Below are 21,452 nucleotides of genomic sequence, written 5' to 3'. Positions count from 1 at the left end.
CCAGCTCAGGGTCTTTTTGCTTCTGTTTAAAAAGCAGCGACTTGGAGCATTTCCCCGTGCTCCATTTCACCCTCTCTGCCTCCCACAGTCCTGCTGAACTTGCAGGCTTCAAACTGCTGGGGAAAGTGAGTGTTGGAGCCAAAGCAGCAATGCAGCCCCCTGACTAGAGCAAGGCCTGAGAGCACCATAATAAAGTTATTATTATTTTATTAGAGGTTCTTATGATAAAACACTCTCACTCCTCTATTCCCAATGTCAGAAAAAAAAAAAAAGAAAAAAAGGCAAAGACATATCTGTCTCTGTGCAAAGGAGTCCTGCCGTACTGGTCCTGAGCGGATTTTAAAACTGAGGATGGAAAGGCTGGCAGGGGAGGTCCAGACAGCACCTCTGGGTTATGTCCCTCTTTTTAAGGTTAATTGACAAAAGACTTGTGCTGCTTTTTTAAGGAGTGCAGTTGAACTCAGAGCATTGGTCTTGCATCTTGTAAGGTGCTGTAAAAGCTGTCTCAATTCAAACTATACTTTGCTGTTCAAACACTTGCCTGAATTGTAAGTCAGTATCTGTTGTCAAACAGATAGCCAAAACCGTTTATGTATGTGTATAGATGCAAATATATGTATCTATGTGTATATATATAAAACCATATTTGAATGCAGCTTTCTAAATCTATTACTAGTATGCTAAAGTTATAGGTGAATGGATAAGATAAAATCAAACCAAATCAATTTGGATCTCAGATACAATTAATTTTTGCCTTGCTTTGCTAAAATAGTGCTTTACAGGGCTGAAACATAGCTTCAGCTTGAATATACATTAGGGGAATTTCCACATTTATGCCTAGTGTAAAAGGCAGATAGAGCAGGTGATATTTCTAAGGCTTATTAGTGTTTATTTAATGAGATCATATATGCAGGATAACTTCACAAAGACATGGTCTCTTCAAAATCTCTGTTTCTGCATCTCTATCATCTGTATCCACCTCCTTTGCTCTGGCATGAACGTGCTATGTCTTTAAACTCCCATCAGATCTAAGAGAGCCTGTGTAGATTTGCTCGCCCTTCCTGCACAGAACATTACAATGTTTATAAAATATTAAATTTGTGTAGTCTGCCGGAGAAGCAATTGTTCCAAAATAAAATCAGCAGTCTAGACGAAACATAGACACCAGAATTTATCAACAGTTGTCTGACTTACATCTTCTGATGCATCTTGAGTGGGTCATAATACCAACTTTATTTTCAGTGGTGCATAAATTAATTACATGCATTTAATAACCAAAATATCATTATATTCCCCCTTTAATATCATAAAGGCTTTACGCCAGGGAAGCACTTAATGTGCAGGGGGCCATAACAGGCTATTATCCTTGTGTAATGCTATTACAGAACCAATTATGCGCCATTATACTTGCTTTTTTTGCAGTTTATGTGATTTGATCCAATCCCGCGTCCCTGACTTGAAAATTTCATCTGGGTACTTTAAAGTCTAATTTTCACCCGGGCTGAGGCAAGGGCCATCTCTCTCCGCTGAGCCCATGTCTCGGATGCATTTTAAAAGTAATTGCAAAGGGTCCCGCTGCATATCATTTGCAGACGGGAAGCGAGCATAAATCCAGAGACCCCTCGCTGTGAACAAAATCAAACTTTGCCGCGGTACGATCGCTTGGAAAGGCAAGGCGTGTGCAAGCGGCCCCCCAAAACCCACCCGGCGGCAATTAGCTGCCTCTTTGTCAGCGCTGGGGTCCAGGCGGCAGGGCAGGACTGGCACGGCTTGGCTCGGCACCGCACAGCACTGCGGACCCCCACCTCCCGGACCTGCAGCCCGGGGCACCCCGGGGACGTGAGGAAGTTGGGACCCGCCGGGGGCTGCTGAGCCCCGGAGAACCAAGGCGCAGGAAATAATGAGATTTTGGTGCTGCCGTTCACATTCCCAGTGATTGCTGAGAAATGACGGGATTTTTCTTTTCTTTTTTTTTTTTTTTTCCTCCCCCCCCCCCCGCTCTGCACACCACGTGGGCCATTTGTAGGGCCCAATAGACCTATCCAAGTTACTCACTGTAGACAGCGCTGCAAATAATCAGATTAAGGCCAATTATGCGTGAGATTATAAAGGCAAGTGCTGAGAGGCAGAGCATGCTGTAGACAGATATAAAGACATCTGGCCACTTCCAGAACTCCACAGAGCCCTTCTGTCTCTGCAGCCAACAACTCACAGCGCTACTCCAGTGCAAAATACCCCCCAGACCTTACTGGTGATTTTTACTTCGGTTTAGGTATGGATTGCGATTTTTATTTGCCTTCTGGATTTTTTTTATATGACTGCATATAAATCTGATATTTTGTTCTTTTTCCTTGCCGAGGACATGGGTTCCAACCTGAACACAGCTCCCAGTGTTCTGGATGCTTTAACGAGAAGAACACTTATAGGTTTTACTGCTTTTTCATTTAGGCAGAATATTCTTTTTTTTTTTCTTTTTAATGGTTTATTCTTAGCTGTAAACCGCTGCTTTTATATATTTATTTTTTTAATGTAATTATTTGCTGCTGAAAGAAGTATCCGAGATAATTAGATAAATAGATAAATAGATGTGAATAGATGTATTAATGGATGAATGGATAGGTAGGTAGGTAGATAGATAAACGAGAGAGAGAGAATCAGCTATAAGGGAAAAAAAAAAGAAAGAAAAAAAGTGAGAAAAACAAACTGAAGCAACAAAGTTTTACTAATTCTGATTACTGTGCACCTACCACGGAGTTCTCCGCCTTTGGCTTTTTCAGCTCGTAGCACGGGGTTAGACACCACTTACGCTGCTTCCTCTGGGATGGGACCTTAGCTTATCAATGAGTTTCTCTGGGTGCTTGTGTCTGGTTATTCACGTGTTCTGTTCTCTCCCCTCTCTCTGTCCTCAGGTTTGCAGGAGACACCTCGGCGGTGCCCGGCCGGGGAGCTGGTGTTGCTGTGTCGGTGTGGGGGGTGCGCGGAAGCCCCGCGCCTCGAGGGCTGGCCCCGGCCCCGGTCGCCGTCGGGCTCGCAGCGGCGGGCAGCGGGCGTCCCTCCCGCCGCAGGGCCATGTTCTACTTCCACTGCCCCCCGCAGCTAGAGGGTGAGTGTTGTCTCACAGAGACGTGTAGGTACAAGAAATGAACTTGTGTGTGTGGGTGAGCTGAGGGTGGAAGGAGAAAGTGTGGTGCAGGGTTGTTGGGGTACAGATAGGTGCTGAGATAAGACGCAGATCTATAGAGAAAGATAAATATAAAAGCACACCATCTTTCTCCTTGAGAAAACACTACCCTATCCCCCCCTCCCCGCGTCCAGCTTTCCCCTCTTGTAACAGGATGGAAAGGATTGCATGATTTTTATTCTTCTTTAATTTGATTCCTGTTGGAAAGGCCTCGTTTTTTACACCCCCACCCAGTCATTTTGCCACCTGCCTCCCCTCTGTGGATAGCGATCCCGCAGTTGAGCCTCGGGCTACGAAAGAGATGCTTTTCTCCCCTCCCAGCACAGATGTTGGTGTCATGGCTGTAATCGGGACACTTTCAGGACGTGGTCACGCCTCCTCCCTCCAGCCAAAGCGACCGCATAAATCTTTAATGCTATTTTACAAACATTCTGCGGGAGGATGGGGAAAGAGGCGTCACGACTGTGGGGGAAAAAAAAAAAAACAAGCAAGTGGAAAATAACTATTTGGGAGGATGTTTTCCTTTGTGTTATTGACAGAGGGGTCTGTTTATTTATTTGGTTTTGTTCTTTTATTTGTTTATTTTTGAAAAATACGGCACCTTCGGAATTTCCCGGTGCCCTCCCATATGTCCAGGGCCCTCTGCTCCGCTCCCTCCGGCCAGTGCTCGTAGTGCGGTAGCAGCCCCGGAGCCTCGGCCGCTCAACTTCAGCTCCGGGAGGGCTGTTCACGTAAAATCCACCTGCTGCCCCCCCCTCCCGCTCCTTGCACGGGCATCACCCGGCGAGCAAAGGGCTTTCCCCGTGGTAGCACTGCCAGGAAGAGGTGATTCAGCGGTTTCATCCTCCTCCGGGAAGAGGCATCCCCGCGTTGAACAAGGCTGCCCAGGGCCGTCAGACCCAAGCCAGGATGCCATCGCCGGCCGGAAACTTCTCTCCCCAAAGTTGTCCTCGTCCCGGGGGGGGAGCCGGGCTTGGCAGGGCAGTGCCAGGGTCCCTCCGTTCCCGGCAAGTGCCACCGACGGACGCTTTGTTCCTTAGTTTTCTGCAGGCAGCTTTCGGAAAGTGCTCGTTTGTGTGTTTGCTTGTTTGTTTATGTCTCCGGTGGCAGTTTGGGGCTGGTGCCTGGTTTTGGCTGCCCTAGACGGGGAGCGGTCCCCGCAGGCTGCAGCCTCTCCCGGCCGCTGGTCCCAGCTTTCCCGGCGTGGGAAGCGGCGGGAGGGAGCTATCTGATCAGCTAAAGAGAAAACAGCACAGAGCATCCCGAGTGAAAGAAAACCTATATATACTCATCCTGCCGTCCAAAAAACCCTCACCCAACCATCACCAAACCGAAGAAGCAGCAACAGAAAAGCCCTTTTCAGACATTGTTCTCGGTGGGTTTGGGCACCCGGGGAGGCCCGGAGGTGCCGGAGGGAAGTGACAAGGCTCTGGGGGTCACCGACATAGTATTGTATTCTGTGATGAGCATCTCCCAGGGCCACAGAGAGCTGTCTGTCTGTGCGAGGAGAGGACTGAGGGCAGAGTTCTCTTCTAAACGATGCTGCAAGATCAGTGGCCATCCGCAGCCGCCGTGCCCCACGGCGGGGCCGGTCCAGCCAGCTCCCTACCGGGCAGGTGTGCGGGTAAGGCCCGGGAGACACTCAGCCACGCTTCTGTGGGTTTGAGTACTTTTCTGTTCCGTTGTTTATAGTTGGTTTTGTTTCGTTTTAGGTTTGGAATTTTTTTTTTTTTTGCTTGGTTTGGTTTTTTTGCCCTTATCTGTCAGTGAACAGAGAGGGAGCGAATATTTCAGCCAGGGTACCGCTGATGTGTAACTGAGGGAGCCGCGAAAGCCGGGGACTGCTCCACTGCACGCGGTTTGCATCCCGGCGGGCGGTCTGCCCTTCGCCGGCCTCCGACCACAGATAAACTCCCAGTGCCCCAGTGTCCCCCTGGGCCCCTCGAAACCCCCTTCGGGGCAGGGCAGGGTTCCCTCCGCCATCCCCGCTGCCGAGTCCCGGCAGTTCAGCCGTGGCCGAGACTCTGAGCGCTGCCACAGCCCCCGGTGCTCGGCGCGGCAAGAACACCGGTTCGCCTCCGGTGAGGAGGGCGAGCACATGGGTGGTGGCTCTGCCGTGTGTGTGGGAGTGCGGGGAGAAAACTGCCAACGGCCCCAGTCCCACTCCTTCCAAGCAGGGAAAAGGAGGTTCCTGTGAAGTAACCTTTAGTCTCCCCGCAGACAGGCAGGGTTTCTAGGAGCTCAAGGAACTGTCCCATGCCCAGGTCACAGCCTCGTCTCTTCCTCCTTTTAAAACACAAATATCCCGAAAAGGGCCGCTGTGTCCCCTCACCCGCGGCTGGATGAGCTCAGGCCTTCAGGGCCCCCCGGCCCGGTGGGGCACCCACTGCGGTGCTTCCGAGGTGCTCGGGAGGGGCAGCATTTCCCGCTCCCTTCGTCCCTCTTCCGAACGTCTCCGAGCCCCCTGTCCCGTTGGAGTGGCCCCGGCTTCCGGACCTTCATCCCCCACCCCAGGGAGCGTCTGCGACTTCGGCTCCGCTCCCTGCGGCCCCTAACGCTGCCCTCCTTCCGCAGGCGCGGCCCCCTTCGGAGGTCACTCCGCTGGAGACTTTGACGACGGGTTCCTGCGGAGGAAGCAGCGCCGCAACCGCACCACCTTCACCCTGCAGCAGGTAGGAGCCTGCTCCTCCCTGACCCTGACCTGCTCCCCGCCTGCCACACGCACTCCCCGGCGCCCCGCCTGGGCCCGCTTTCCCCATCCCTTGCAGGGCCGCTGGAGAGATGCCCCCCGAGACGGCGGGTCCCGCGTTCCTGCCCCTGACAGATGTTTGCTCCTCTCCTCTCCTCTCCACCAGCTCGAGGCACTGGAAGCCGTTTTTGCTCAAACCCACTACCCCGATGTGTTCACTAGGGAAGAGCTGGCTATGAAAATCAACCTGACGGAAGCCAGGGTGCAGGTAAACATTCTGGGGAATTATTTAACTCTCGGGTATTCAAACTGCAAACTTTTTTTTTTTTTTTTTTTTTTTTTTGACATCATGACTGCAGAGTGCACATTTGGCCAAAGAAAGCAAATGAAGACGATCTGTCATTTTCATGATGCACTTTAATAACATCAACATAATGTGGAATATTAGATTAGGTTGATTAATCGGTCATTCATAATTAACTAGTGATAATGTTCTACACTAATTTGTCCGCGTCTCCAAGGTACTAAATTACATCAATGCACATCCATTTCCATGCTTTTGGAGGGGGTGTGTGTGGAGAAAAGAGCTGAGACGTGATTCTCCAAAGCAACTATGACCACTGTCGAGCAATGGGGTTAGGCAATTGCAGGGAGCCCAGCTGCCAGGAAGAAATCTGCCTGAACCTCTTCAACTTTCCTCCCTTTCGCCTTCTTCCTCAACACTTAATTTAGACAGCTAAAGAGTCTGCAGAGCAACTCCCTCACCTTTAATATGATCCAATAAACACCATTGGCCATGATTACTCTCTTTCCACCCCTTCCTTCCTGCTCTCCAATTTTTATTTATTTTATTTTATTTTTTTAAATCCAGGTGTTTGTTTTCCCATATGCAGGGATTAATTTTGTGTGTCTACAAGCTCTGCTAAGAGCAGCAGTCCCGCAGCTGTCAGAGATGGATCCCTATAACTCTGCAGGCATCCACCACAGACTTGCAAACCATTTTTTGAGCACGATTATGAATTCATTTTATTTGTGGAGCTTTTCTGCACGATGCTTTTTTTTTTTTTTTTTTTATTTAGGTGCTCGGGGTTAAGACAATGCAAAGATCTAATTGTAGGAAATATAATAGCTTGCCTTTTGTTCCCTAGGGTCATGTTAGTATCTCTTAAAACCCAGTGGCTGAAGAGAGATAATGGAATTCACTGCAGTAAATTGGGGATTGTAAACAAATTATTTCTCCTATAATCAGATTATGCGATCCTGATTATTAAATCTGAACATGAATCATTGGTCATATGTGGGCAAATTAAACTGATTATTATTTGGAAATGAAAATCTCCTTTTGCCACTGCATTGTAGGTACTGGCTTTAAAAAAATAATAAAAAATGCCATTTCGGCTATTGGTGCCTAAAGACTGAACTGCAAATTGAGATAAATGGGACAATTATTGAGCATTCAGAAGTGGAAGATCATAACTTCTTCCTGAAAGGTGCAAGGGTGAGATAGGGGTGGTGACAATTAGATTGCTGAGGACTGGTGTTTAGCCTTGTTGTTGGCTATTATGCAAACAGACAATAGATGCAAGCATTTGTTTAGCCTGTTTTCATGCAGGAACGTGGGGAAACACAGAGGATGTGAGATATGTTTACATTTATACCCCTTGCTCATTCAAATATGATTAATGTGCTATAAAGCGGAGTCTTAATCGAAGATGATGTTGTCAAACAATAACTAAATAGGGAAATAAACGACTTCATCATGCTCTTTCCTCAGAAGCAGGCGAACTGTCAGTGCAAAGTCATTAAAATATGATAATGAAAAATAGCTCAATTAAATGTTGTTATAGCTGTGACCTTCATTCAATTAAGACACAAGAAAGTGTCTGCATTTTGCTTTGCATTTAACTGCTCTAAATTTAGAATATAGATAAAATCATTATTCAACGTTTACTGATACGTGCAATTAAAAGGCAGCTAACTAAAATGGAGTTGTAGGAGGCGAATAATAATAATAACAATCTCACTTATTCTTGAAGTCATGTATTAAAATGTGGATTTCCTGACCTGGAGAGAGGCTTGGCATTTTCTACTTCAAATAATGTGCTTTCAGAGCATCAGCCTCAAGATAAATGTAGAAAACCTCTAAAGTGTTGTACTAAAAGTCAGGGGATAAAATAAAGAACGTGAATATTTGTATTGGATTACAGGGAAAAAAGTTCTGGAAAGTGGTGTGTATTAAGCTGCAGGATGATCTTCTAAAATTAGTATCTAGTGCCTTTTGAGTCCTCTAAATGCAGACTGGACAAATACATCAGAGGAGTAACATCCAGTATCAGTCCTCTCCAGGAAATGGGCTGGATAAGATGGCCTACTATGTACCTTTTAATTTCTGACCTCTCCCATTCCAGCAGCAGCTCATTTTAAAGGGTTATATATGATTTCAGCAGAGTGCTTAGATATGTATTTAAGCCCATCCTTATACAAAAGGCTTTTAGATGTGTTAAAGCATAGAAACCAGTGAGAATTAAATACATACATAAAGGTAAGCACACATCTACGCGTTTTGCTGACACATTCACATGAAATCTCTCTCACTTCTTTTTCTTTTTCAATTTTTAACATGCCTTTTAAATGTCTTTAGGCATTTCTGTCTTGTTTTCCAGACACAGAAATATTCCAGATAGAAATGTAATCCTAAAGATCAACTAGAATATCAAGAGACACAAAATAAGAGCACGTTTTAGCCACACTTCTAAATGACTGATTCACTAGAGCAACAATTTACAACTTTCTTGCTTTGCATTTAGTTAAACATGGTATTCAGCCTCAATTTCTCTCCTGCTCCAGGTATGGTTCCAAAATCGGAGAGCTAAATGGAGGAAAACAGAAAGGGGTGCTTCCGACCAAGAGGGCTCCAAGGAAACAATGGCTGAGGTGGCACCTCCTGTGAGGAATTTGAATTCCCCTTCTCCAGCAGATCAAACCAGGAATAAAAAAGAGAGTCTGGAGATTCAGCAGAGGTAAGAGTATGTGTTATCAACTTCCTCTTTTTGGGGCAAATGTGCATCATACATATGTATGTACATACATACAGACTTACCTGTTGCCAAGCCTTGACTCTAGACAGCATCATCTTCAGCCCAAATCATAAGAAGATAAACTCTCTCTCATGCAACTCACTGCTTCCTGTGCAGGTACTGAGAACCTGGTGGCTGTGGGAGGCTAATATTGTCCAGGCTTGGTTGCATCTAGTGTCAGGATACTGATAAACCAATGTATTCTTGTGCATGGACAAATGCTATCTTTGGAAGCAGTTGGGTCTGGTTTTGTAAGGAAGTTCTTTTCTCCATCAGCTTGAGTCGAGCAGTGGGTCCTACAGGCCCTTTCTTCCCTTCCTGCCTGCCGGGGACTCTTCTCAACACAGCCACCTATGCACAAGCTTTATCCCATGTCGCCTCTCTGAAAGGTAAGTGACTTTGTTTAACTTCAGGGATAAGCTCAAAGAGTGGCTTTTTTGAGCATGGTCCTACTTTGAGGCAGTGGGGAAGCCTCTCGGAAATGACAGATCCTTCTTTCTGTTAGGATTTGCAGTACTTGCACTGGCTGATGCTGCAAGTACAGGAGTAAGTCTGTTACAACCTGTAGCACTATTTGGGGTGAAACTCCTTCATTTTACTCGGTTAATTTTAGTGAGGTCCAGGTTTGTCTCAAGGAGCAAGGCAGGTAAGGTTTACTCCTTTATGGTTTTCTTTGCATAAGCTTTCTTTTTTTTTTTTTTTTTTAAGAGTCAAATTTATACTAATAAATTAGTTATATGTATCCTTTTGCATTATACATTACCGGGCACTGTTACTGATGCCTCATCTGTTCTTTGCATGAGGTTTCCTTTGCAGTACATCTCTGCACAATACCAGACATTTCTTGAGCAGCAGGTTCCCTCTGAGAACTTGAATAAAGCATGTGGCTGGGGACAGGGGAAGGATAGAAAGTAATTCCTCATTACTTGGGACCCAGGCTTCAGGAAGGGTACATCCAGTGCCCATATCCTTTTCGGTTCCCACAAAGCAGGAGTATGCATCTTTTAAAAATAAATCACCGGCTGATCCATTAGCTGTTCCTAGTCTAACAATTTATAAGATTAAGGGTGTAAGCAGGATGAATTCAATTTATAGATTTATAGGATGTAAAGCCTTATAGCACTGCCAAGCCCAAAGTGGCATATACATTTACTCTATGCCTCAATGTGATGCAATAATTTGTGTGGAAGGTTTCCCAGTTTAAGACCCTCCACTATGAACACAAATGTCCTCTAATGCCTCTCACTATGTTCTCTGGCATACCTCATGCTCTCAGTGAGTATTCCCAGTTAAATCAGCATTGCCAAGGTACATTCCTGAAGCAAATGTTTGGAACTGTTGACTTTGCATGAAGTCCAGTGTCCTGTCCTGTTACCTCTTCCCTTCCATCCTTCGAAAAATGCTAAAGCCAGAATCACCATACAGCTACTGCTATTTTGATAGGTATGGGACCTGTGATTCTTAATCAAGAAAAGCAACTCAGGTGTGACCTGAACCCTTAAACTGAAAGGATGACTGTCAATCTAAACCCCGTAAGCAGGCAGCAGTTGTTTGACTACGGGAGTCCTCTTGATCTCTTCCCTATGGCTCCTGAAGTGTCAGTACAGGGACTTTCAGCTTCTTCCACTGTGCAGGAGCAGTATCTCTGGAGTAGAAATTATTCAGGCAAAAAGACTGTTCATTGGTAAATATAGTCCTGGGCTGGTTAAAAGGTGAGGAAATGGGGTTGTGTTCAGTGAATAATTTCACATAGAAGTTTTTTTTTTCTTAAGATCTACATCTAAGCATTTTCAAAACTAAATGAATCAATACGGCGTTCTCATCTGTTCCATGTTTAAATGTAGCTAAATTTTAAGAAAAATAATGGCAATATATAAAGGCAAAGCAAAATGAAATAAAAATGTGTGAAAAATATAATCCATGAGGAATTTCTTTTGGTTGTTTTTGCTTTTGTATTGTTTTGATTTGTTGTGTTTTTTTTTTTAATTTTTATTTATTTGGAAGACCTTCAGATATTCTTTTTCATGGTTTTACAGCTCAGCCACTAAATTGAGAAATTAATAATTTGCTCCTTTTTGCTTGACAGCAGTTTTACAACCTAGGGGCAGAAAAAATCCTATTCCTGAATCTCTGTAAAGAGATACTTATTAGACATTTGGCTGCCCAGCCTAAGAGTCAGTGTCCTTGAAAAATTTGTTCCAAATGTAAATATGGATTTTTTTAACATTTGTATAAGGAATGGTCCATTATCAGATGCATGTGTATTTGCTTGATAAATGTTGTCAGCTACATATGCAGTTGCTGTGATGCCTGGTTTATATTTCCTGCCTGGTACTAGAGATCTCCAGATACATGCAAGAGGATTGCCATAATGTTGCATATTTTTATTTTAAGAAATCCAGCTCCGATTTGCATAGCTGGATATCCACCCAACAGGAGCTTTGTGGAGCTGCCTATGCCTTCTAGAATTTTGTTATACTTGCAAGGAGCTGGTAGACTAAGCTGCTTTGATATGAGATCTTTTTCTTCTGCAGCTAGGTCTCAGTAATGTCAAAAATTGGCTTTCAGGCTAAAGAGGAAGAATTTATTCTACAAGGTGGCAAATTTGATTTATACAAGCAGCGAGTAATTGTAACATCCTTCTTGTGGTATTTATATATGTACTATTGGATCCTCTTTTCTTGGCTCACATCCACAAGTTCTTTCCTTGTTTTTCCAAGAGCAATTTGCTTGGGCTGAGGTAGGGGCTGTGAACAGAAGACTTTGAGCTTTGGTCTTATTAATTGTCAGGGGTGAACAGGATGATTGCTAGAGATTCTGAATGGACCAAGAGTACCACAGGCCTGATTTGCGTTTTGTTTATCTTTGGTTTGGAAACATGACGTGAATGATGGTTCATCTAAACCAATGTATGTAAGGGCACAACAAAGTTCATGTCAGTCTGGAAGAAAAAATAATGGTTGTGGAAAGAAAGGAAGGAAAAGACAGGGAGGGACACAGTGTTCACAAAACCTTCATATGACCTTCTTTGTCTTGTTCAATTCAGTTTATTTGACTCTCCCTTGTCATCTCACCCTTTGAGTTAGGAGGTGATTTGTACATTTCAGGCCTGTCAAAGAAGAACTAACTTTACCTTTAGGTGGGCATTAGTCAGTGTCCTCATGTGTCTTAATGAAAAGACCTAAGCCTCTCCCTTGAGAATCCAGTTGCATTTTGCAGCAGAAATGGCAACAGGAATGACACAGTGATTCTGAGGGCCTAGGGCTTTTATGCCACCTGAAATCTCATCAAACTCAGTACAGGGCATAAAATTCTGAGCTGTTCATTTTCTTTATTGATTGGATAAGGAGAAATTCAGCAAGTAGTAAGGTTTTCCAAGATTTCACAAGTTTTATCAAAAAGTGAAATGATCAAGACCTCTTTCTGGTACCTCTCGTGTTGACCGTGCTTTGAAACTACTAGGAATTCTTTTTGCTTTTGAAAGTAAACCCGTTGCTCCAGAATCAAACCATCTTTTCAGTAACAATGGCTGCATGATACCACTTTCTTCTACGTAAATGTCAAATTAAATTCAGCCCCTCTATGTCGATCCTGTAAATTGGTATGTATTCCCACCACTAGGAGAGTAATCTTGGCCAGTGAAGGGAATCATACTCTTCAGTAAGGCTGTAAAAGCTGCCTGCAGAAAAATGAGCACTCTCAGCACATCATATGCTACTGGGAAGTCTAGGTTGTTATCTTTTCTTTTGAGGAGACATGATGTGCTTTGTTCAGTTTGTGAGCCAAGACTTTGTTGGTGTCGGTGAGTAATATTTGACTGATGTTTTAGAAGGAGACAATTAAAATCAATACAGTGAATAACAACTGATGATGGTGATGTAACTAATTAATAATTATTTTATGCTCTCAGGGACTGTTTTTATTCTGCCACCTGAGAGTTCTCTGTCTTACATAAAGAAACTAATAACTCTCTTTCTCCTTCTCTGACTTTGATTGCTTGGCTCCAGACCCAGATTTCCAGTGCTGCATAAAGTGTCTAGGGCACATGGTTCCTGGATCTAATTTGTCGTATAAAGATATAATAGTTGATGATGAAGTTGGTCTAGTAGAGACAAGAAATCTCAGAACAGCCTAGCAGGGTGTAGGGACTGAGCTCGCAACTTTGGTTTTGAAAGGACTCTGCAGTGCACTGTAGGTTTGCTTCATGCTTTGTGTAGCTGTGAAACTCAACAGGCAACGTGCATCTGAATCCCACATGTGCCACTTCTAGGTCAACGGGAGATGTTGTTGGAGCATAGGACTAGGTCTGCTCTGGTGAATGAATAGAAAGCTGTCCTCTCTAAGCACTATGACAAATGAACCCTGCTGCCTATGAAACTGAGATATTTTTTTTTCTCCTCAAAGGGATGGTATTACCACCACAAATAGTGTGAAGTCCTGTGAAGAAAGCAGGCCGGCTATACAATAATGATCAGAACTGTAATTCAGAGCATTGACTGTTCCAGAGAAGAGTATATTGTCACTGGATGGTATTTCTTTGCTTCTATCAAATATTCTCTTATCAGTAAATACAACAGAACTTCTCCTTTCCTTAAGTGAGTCCTTTCCCTCTCTGAAGTTTAGCATATTGGAGGCTGTACTTAGTAGCAAGCATCTGCTAGCTACTGTATCATCTCACTACATACCGTTCTTTCAGGAAATGCAATTTCTCATTTGATAAATTAGAATAAGATCATAACTTCTGTGGAATACAGGCTTTCTTACATCAGGGTTTAGCTCTTTACCACTGGCCACAGTCAGGGAGAAGGTTGTCTCGCATCAATGAGAATTCTGGTGTTTGTTATTCTCTGAAATTGTCCTAATTTGACAACTATGCCACTTCATTGTGGTGACTTCGACATTTCCATGATCTTCCAAGATGAATCACTTACTGTAAACTATGCATCTGCAGTCCATTTAGCAGATTTAATTGCAGACCTCAAATATGAAGGGAAAATACTTGTTTTATTTATGGGCTGTATAACAATAGAGTCATCAGGAGAAGCTAGAGTTTTGTGCAGAGAAAGACCTCAAAGTAGCTTCTTAATGGATGACAGCATGAATGCAATTCATTAATGCAGAAGATCTTATTAATGGGTGTAAACAAGAATCTCCGCTGTTTAGCGGAAGCGTTCTACCATTCTGCTGGCTGAGGCCAAGAGAGTGTCTGTTATATTCCACTGAAATTTCCCTTGCACCCGGGATGACTGAAGTGTATGAGGAGAGAAATAATTACTTGCCAGGGAATTACTTTCATAATTCACCCACAGCTCTGCTCTGTGCAAGTTATACCTCAGTTGGTTTTCACGGCACCTCCACACCGATAGAGAAGCAGGATTGCATTATGCACATCAAAGTAGATTTTTCAGGGCACCATTGATTTGGCTCTTTTATGGTTTGTTGCTGATGTGGTTGCTGTTGCTCATAATAGGGAGGCTTAATTGCTGTATCCAGGAAAAAAAGCACAACTAGAACTGCCCATCCATTACATCTCAATTTCTGTTATGGAAAGATGAAGAAAGTATGCCTGATTCCATTGGGCAATTCCCATTGCCAAGGCTGAGAAAAAAAGTGTTCAAGGACCTACTTTACCTAAACTGGTGTTTACTGAATAGAAGCACCACTGCTTTCCAAAAGACTGGGTAACAAGAATGAAAACCCTTGGTGTTTTTATTGCCTCTCTCATTCTTTATTACGGGCTGACTGACTTTTCTCATGTAATATAGCAAATGTATCAAGTGGGCTCTGTCTGGCATTTTATGTAGTTTACCTGCTACTGTGACTTCAGAGAATTTAAAACTTTTCTTTAGTTTGCTGCAGATGCACAGACCTTGATCAAATTACTTTGATTCCTGTATCACAGGTCCTGAACTCTAGCATCTCCCTACCTTGCAGGTAGATTTTTTTTGGTCTTTAACACAAATATTAGGGAATATGCAGATACCAAGAGCCTTAAGAGTAATGGAAAGGAAATGGGTGCTGCCATGTTCCTCCAGGACAAATCCTGATTAAGTTAGCAGACTTTAGCTGGGCAGGGATTCCTATTGACCACTCTCACAGTGACACATGTCAGTAGTATTTAGGATCAGATTATGTTTTTGATGTGGAAGGGAAGAGCAGTAAATGGCTGCAGAACTGAAAGTATTCAAAGGACTGGTTCTGTTTTCCTAGCTGTTTGGCTTTGCTGCCAACTTTCCTTTCCAAACAGGTAAAGTTCCGGATCTGAATTTATTTATTGAATTATTTGGAACAGTACTAATGGCACAAATAAAGGAGGATGAAACCCTCCAGTTCCAGTATCAAGTTATTTACACAAAAAGACTCTTGCTAGAGCAACAGAGCCACATCATCATCTCTTTGTTGTTTGAATTGGGCATATGGGGTTCACAAGACAAGGAGATGTGAAATTAAAACATTTGGACTCTGCTGTCAGCTCTGAAATGCTTTTCCAGACTCTGGGTGGCACAGGATGCCTTCCACACTTAACCAGCTGAAGCACTAGAAGGAGAAACCATCTAGCACAACTTAAACAGCCTTGAGGTTACCCTAAATATACTGGGAGCATTTGATACCTCTCTGTTTTAGACTTTAAGTTCATGCCTTGATCTTCTGAACCCCTTGATTCAGAACTCGAGAAGTTTGAATAAAGCCACTTTTGTTTTTTCTGCTTGTGCCTCAGGCTTTAATAGGCGAAGTTTTGGTGTCATCTATAGAGAGCAAGATGAAGCTCCTTGTGAATCAGCTCTCACTGGTAAATGACACTGTGAACTTGAGGCTGTTGACCTTCCAACCCTTGTGAAAGTGATTTCAGGTTTATTAGGATTTAGAGTGCAAGCAAACCAATGTGACTGCTATGAGAAGAAAAAAATACTTAAGCACAATATTTTCTCTGAAAACTAAACAGCATTCATTGACAGGTGAGGATTTTAAATGGGAATTTTTCTTTGCTTCCCTCCTTGTCAGACTGCTGTTCAGCTGTCCACATCAAATGCTGATATGCACAAGTACTGAAGGAGGAAAGGGACTGGGGTTTTGCCTTTTGGAAAGGCTATCCACTAAATTCTTTAAATTGTAGAGTCAAAATACAAAATATATATTTTAAATACTTGTGTATCAATATGGGCCCATTTCCACCCCACTCTTCTGAGCTAAAACTGAACCTTGAAACTGCAGAAAAGGGTCTGCAACCAAAATTGCAGATGAAATATTGTTACAATTCAAATGTGATGTTGGCAGAGACAAGATAGAACTAATTTAATTTTTCCTGTCAGTCTCTGTTGTAGATCAATTAAACTGCCAAGTGGATCAAATATTTCAGACTGTATTTGTTACATTAAGTATTTATGTTCAGGCTGAGCATTTAAAGTATGATCTCATATAGGAATACAAGGAGGTTCAGATCAATTCAGCAGAATTTGCTGTAAGTTAATGGAAATCTAATTGTGTATTTTAATTTTGTGTACAGGAGGCAGTAAGTTCCTGAAAGAAAGAAAATGGTACCTTGTCCATATTGTAGCAACTTGATCTAAATCCCATTAAAGCAATATTAGACTGTCATAGATGTTAGTGGGAGCTGGAGCAAGATCTAGGGCTAATGGCTTAACCCTCACTGATTTTGATGGGAGCTAGGTGCCTAAACTCCTCTGAGAATCTGAAATAAGTAGGAACAATTCCTCCCTTCTCCACTGTGGACTTAGAGATACTGCAACAAGATGTAAAAAAACACTGACATCTGCTATATGTGGATGCCTTTTTCTTGGTGAAAGTCACATTGCTGTCCATCATGGGCTGACTGATGGGTAGGTGGAGATCTTGGGCTCCTGAGCTTTTCTTGGCTTTTGTGCCAGAGAAACCCAATAGTTCTTTCTGGACTTACTACCTGCAGGCAGAGGTAATTGTAAGATAGATTCAACATTATTTACAACCTACATTAAGGTAGGGCTAAATTCTACTCTCCTGTATTCTAGCTGGACCCTGGAACAAATGACACTTGTTACTTTACCTTTTTTTTTCCATGTGTGAGCTGTTGTCTGCAAGTGTGAACAGAAAAATGAAAGGAATGGTTTATGGGTGAATTATTTCTAGAGGTAGCCTAGTTTCCACCACAGGTAACTGCAGAGCCACTAGGTAATATCAGGTCTAATTATTAATCAAAGATCTTAGGCTGGTACAGAATAGTGATAAATATTTCACCCCTAATAATGAAATGAAAATTATTCTTAAGAGGATGGAGCTGATTCCTGCTCTTTTAAAAAAGGTAAAACACTTTTCTACTTCTCCCCACCTCCCACTAAGCAGACAATATCTGTGCTTGGTTCCATGTTAGGTACTGCAGATGGGCCATCCCTTCCCTCAGTCTGACAGCTGAACAACCACTTTTGAAAGTCTCACTCAGTTTTTGTTAGAAAGCAGCAGCGCAAAGAGCTGAAGCACAGGCAGGCCTCCATGCCTCTGTGTTTCATCCCTGAACCTGAAGTTAATGGGGCTTAACAGTAGTGACAAAAAAAAGACTTTGTGGCTTCTGCAGTGAAAGACCTGCTGCAAACTGTATGGACTCTGAAGTGAGGATCTTCCTCTCCTCCTTCTTGGTAAAGCAGTGGCTGTCCAGTACCACTGAAGTGGCTGCAGTTCAACAGCAAAAATGGCTTTATGGGTGTGGCTGGTAGTAGCAAAACCTGTAAGTTGTGTTACTGAGTGGATTTTGTTATAAACCTTCTTTCTCAGCTGATCAAAGCAGACACAGATTGAGCTTCCTAGTGCTAAAGCAAAAAATGAAGGATATTAGTCAAGTGCTGAAACTTGCTCGTGCAATATACTTGGGCCCACGGAAATGTTGGCCTGCTGATCATATGCTCTGTCAGAGGAGTATTACAAGAGAAAAGAAGATTTCCCAGTTACATTAATATCTTGTCCTTTGCAGATTCTGGTACTTTTTCCTGAATGTTACCTGCAAGCTGCTAACCTGTGACAATTGCTGTGGAGAAGTCTTGCCAGCATCCTAAAAACAAACAACTGTCTTTATCCCTAGCAGATGGGTGCTGACCCATTGCTACTGTGAGCAAAAGTGTAAAGAAAGACTACCTGCTCCTGGCAGGTTATTAGTCTCATCACTTGGTCATGAGCCATTTAACTCAAATATTAACTGCAGAAATTAAAGTGAGTCCTTGGCTTGGAAAGATCAGAGGAACACATTGCACTGTGTCAGGATGTGCAGAGCTGGCCTATTTCTTTTTTGGGAGGTAGTGTATCAGCAAAGGATGGGCTTTTGCCAGGGGTAGAAAAGGATGTGGAGTCTGTGTGGCCTCTGAGACTCCTGGAAAAATGATATCACAATGTTTCTTACCAGAGAGCAAATCAAAGTAGTAGCTCAGGCATCTCACCCTGTTTCATCTCCCTACTTCTCTAATACATTCTTCTTCATTCAATAGATGCATATAAGCTAGGTACAGGGTGGCTTTTTGGATGGACTGCATGTCCTGCCAGTGGGCAACCTGTATTTCCAGGTGTGCTTCTTTGGTAACTGGCCCAAATCCCAGTGTTATCAAAGATAAGCCAGAGGAAGAGCCTGTAGTCGTCTGGCTCAGGAAGGTAGCTGGTGGAGTGAGGACTATCTCTGTCAGTGGGTTGCAGGGGACCCTTTTGGCTTAAAGGGAGAAGAATACTACTTTTACCCATTCTCTGGTGTTTTATTGCCTGCTTGGAACATTTCATGTTCCTCAGATGACAGGGTAGAGATAGTCTGGCTCCTCTCTCCTGATGGACTCTTAAGCCATGTCCACAGCACCAGCTTTAGGTGGCCTTAGCCCACTTCTGGAAGCTGTTCTCTTTGAGGTGTAAGCAGCACAGATACTGGGTAGGTGAAGGTAGAACAGTCAGACTCTTCCATGTAGACATGATGCCAGTAGTTGGCGGAGGCCAGGCCAAGGAAAAGCCTACCACACTTTACAGTGATACAGGAGAAGGTCATTAGCTCCTGCATAATAACCAGAATATTTTCACCTTTTTCTTTGCAGGTGTAGATGGGTGATGGGACCCAACATATGCAGCTGCCCAAATTGATCAGGCCTGAGAGTGCAGGTTGAGGCCAGGGGGCACCTCCAGCATAGGGCTGATGGTAGCCACAGAGCAGCAGCTCGGTGTGAGAGCAGGGGACAAGCTCAGTCTTGCTTATGGGCAAATCTCACACATGATCTAAACTTCATTGTTCATTTCTGACTCTGCTTGGCCTCACTCACTCTGCTTGTCACCCTGGATGACTCTCAGTGTAAGATTCTTCACAGAACAGGATCTTGCTTTTCTAGTCCTGATGCAGAGAACACCTATGTACCCACTAAAGGTCCATAGGGGAGGGATTTGTTGCCATTTGAGACCCCAACCTCATCTTTGCCCTCTCCATATTGACCATGGAGGGAACAGTCAGACCTTCCCCATCAGTGATGGTGCCTTGTCTTCTTCCTCCCCAGGGAGCCCGCTGTGCTCATGCTGCGTTCCAGACCCTATGGGCCTCTCCTTCCTGCCCACCTATGGCTGCCAAAGCAACCGCACCGCCAGTGTGGCCGCACTGCGTATGAAGGCCCGGGAGCACTCAGAGGCTGTGCTCCAGTCTGCCAACCTCCTGCCAGCCACCAGCAGCAGCCCCACTCCTCCCACCAAACCTGGCCCTGAGGGCACCCAGGACAAGCAGCCTCCTCCAGCCAAGGAGCACATGGAAGGGGAGAAGAGCGTATGAGACCGGACTGGTGCCAGCCCCTCAGCTCAGGGCAGGGACCCGCTGCCCAGGCTCTGCCACAGGGTGAACTGCAGTGTGGCCGTCCCCCACCAGGACATCATGGGGCCACCAGGGACCCAGCAAATCCACGTGGCCACTTTCATGCACCCTTGCTTCTCTTGCACTGCTGTAGGTTCCTTCCCTGATTTATTGGCACTATCTGTGTTTGGAAATGTTTGTGAAACTGTTTTTAGCTCCCCTGCTCCACATCCCAGGGACACGGAAACACCCAGGATCCTGGCTTGCTCCTGCACATCTCGGCTTCCTATCCTGCATGAGATAGAGGGCTGGCAGCAGGGCAGCACTTCCAGATGCGAGATCTGGGGCAGGAGAGGCATCCAGGCATCATTTACCCCACTGTGCACAGCAGAGGTGAAGGAATCTGTAGGTATATGCCAATTTGTCCTGCTGTTTTCTGATGGCATTTGACTTCAACCCAATCTATCCCAGGCAAGCCAGGTGTAAGAGAAGCAGAAAATACAGTGAAGGTCTTCATGATTTTTTCCTTCTCCTTTTTTTCCCCCCCAAATGAAACTTTCCATGGAGTAGGTTGCTGGGAGATTGCTGAGATCAGTTTACCTGTGAATAAAATCCTTGCACTAGTCTCTATGTGAACCTTAGTCTGTTACTGTTGCCATTCCCTGGGTTAGACATAAAAGACATAACTCCAGAGCAGCATTCATAGCTTCAAATGATAACAATGGTATTTAATGGAGAGTGCACAAAGCTAGGGGTATTTTAGCATCATTCTCTTGGAAAGAAGGACTAGAAAACAAAATAATCCTGCATTGCAACACTGCGAATATGTCCTTGCATGTTTTTTTTTCAATAAAGAGGAAATAAAGCTTGGAAGGCTATTCCTTTATGCCATCCAAAATCAGACTATTCCATTCACTGAAGGCTTGTTGTAATGAATCTAGATATGAAAATGTCTTAATTATAACCAAATGGGCACAGTGCAAAGGAGAAATTGATGCCTCAGGAAATGCAGTCTTATCTCTAACTCAGAATTCCTCAAAGCAAAGCAGACTAAGATCTGATGCTCCAGAGCAGACATTTTGATATGGGGTGCCCCATATTTTTATCATGTGAAATGCACACACAAATTTCAAACTTAGTGACATAGACTTGCTTTTCTCAGGTGCCTTTTGCAGACTCCTTAGTCTTGTCCACAGATGTTCCTGAAGAACAGGGTGAAAACACTGCTTTGAGACTTGCCCAAGAAGCCTGGAGGCTACTGGAAGGATTCCTGTCAGCTCTGATCCCTCATGTTGTACTGAGGACCTCCTGCAATGTGCTGAGCACATGCTTTTACACAGGGTTGTGTTTGGCTTCTCACAGGATCTGAGCTTGGGAATGTACTTGGAAAGGCAGTTCTGAGTAAGATTGGCAGCAAAATTTCTCCCCCACGTGATCTTATCCTATGAATTTTACAGAACCTGGGGCTTCTGTGGTGCTTGCAGGACCCTCCAATACTCTTGGTGCACACCTTGCTTTTCCTGAGGTAGGGCTTGGTGTCAATACCCATTCAAAGAGTGCAAGCCCTGATCTTCAGGGGGTGGTTTGGCAGCACTAAGCACCTTCATTCCTCCAGGAGTGAAGGGTACCAGGCACTCCTCCCAGGGTAGGATTTGTGTCTTCTGGACACAAACGATGAGGGTATTGCTGGGTCTGTCCTTAGATCCAAGTACAAAATAA

General features: G+C 44.2%; 2 protein-coding genes across 5 annotated transcripts in view; both read left to right on the top strand.

Annotated features, from left to right (window-relative positions):
• The window catches only part of VSTM4 (V-set and transmembrane domain containing 4), a 452,074-nt gene that overhangs the window by 290,514 nt on the left and 140,108 nt on the right, over positions 1 to 21,452 (top strand). The gene's annotated exons all lie outside the window — the stretch shown is intronic.
• DRGX (dorsal root ganglia homeobox) lies at positions 2,914 to 20,470 on the top strand. 2 transcript variants are annotated; one of them, XM_062606722.1, is made up of 6 exons: positions 2,914 to 3,103; positions 5,756 to 5,853; positions 6,037 to 6,138; positions 8,718 to 8,890; positions 9,224 to 9,336; positions 19,450 to 20,470. In XM_062606722.1, exons 1-6 carry the CDS (start codon positions 3,070 to 3,072, stop codon positions 19,713 to 19,715), a joined length of 786 nt encoding a protein of 261 aa, XP_062462706.1. In that variant the 5' UTR covers positions 2,914 to 3,069; the 3' UTR covers positions 19,716 to 20,470. The 2 variants fall into 2 exon arrangements, with proteins under 2 accessions (XP_062462706.1, XP_062462707.1); XM_062606723.1 differs by having other exon boundaries at positions 9,224 to 9,340; positions 19,454 to 20,470.

The sequence above is a fragment of the Pezoporus occidentalis genome, unplaced genomic scaffold (genome assembly GCF_034315485.1).
Source record: "Pezoporus occidentalis ecotype Australia unplaced genomic scaffold, CSIRO_AGI_Poc_V1 ctg98, whole genome shotgun sequence".
Taxonomy (NCBI): Eukaryota; Metazoa; Chordata; class Aves; order Psittaciformes; family Psittacidae; genus Pezoporus; species Pezoporus occidentalis.
This window is presented reverse-complemented; position numbering and strand designations above follow the sequence as displayed.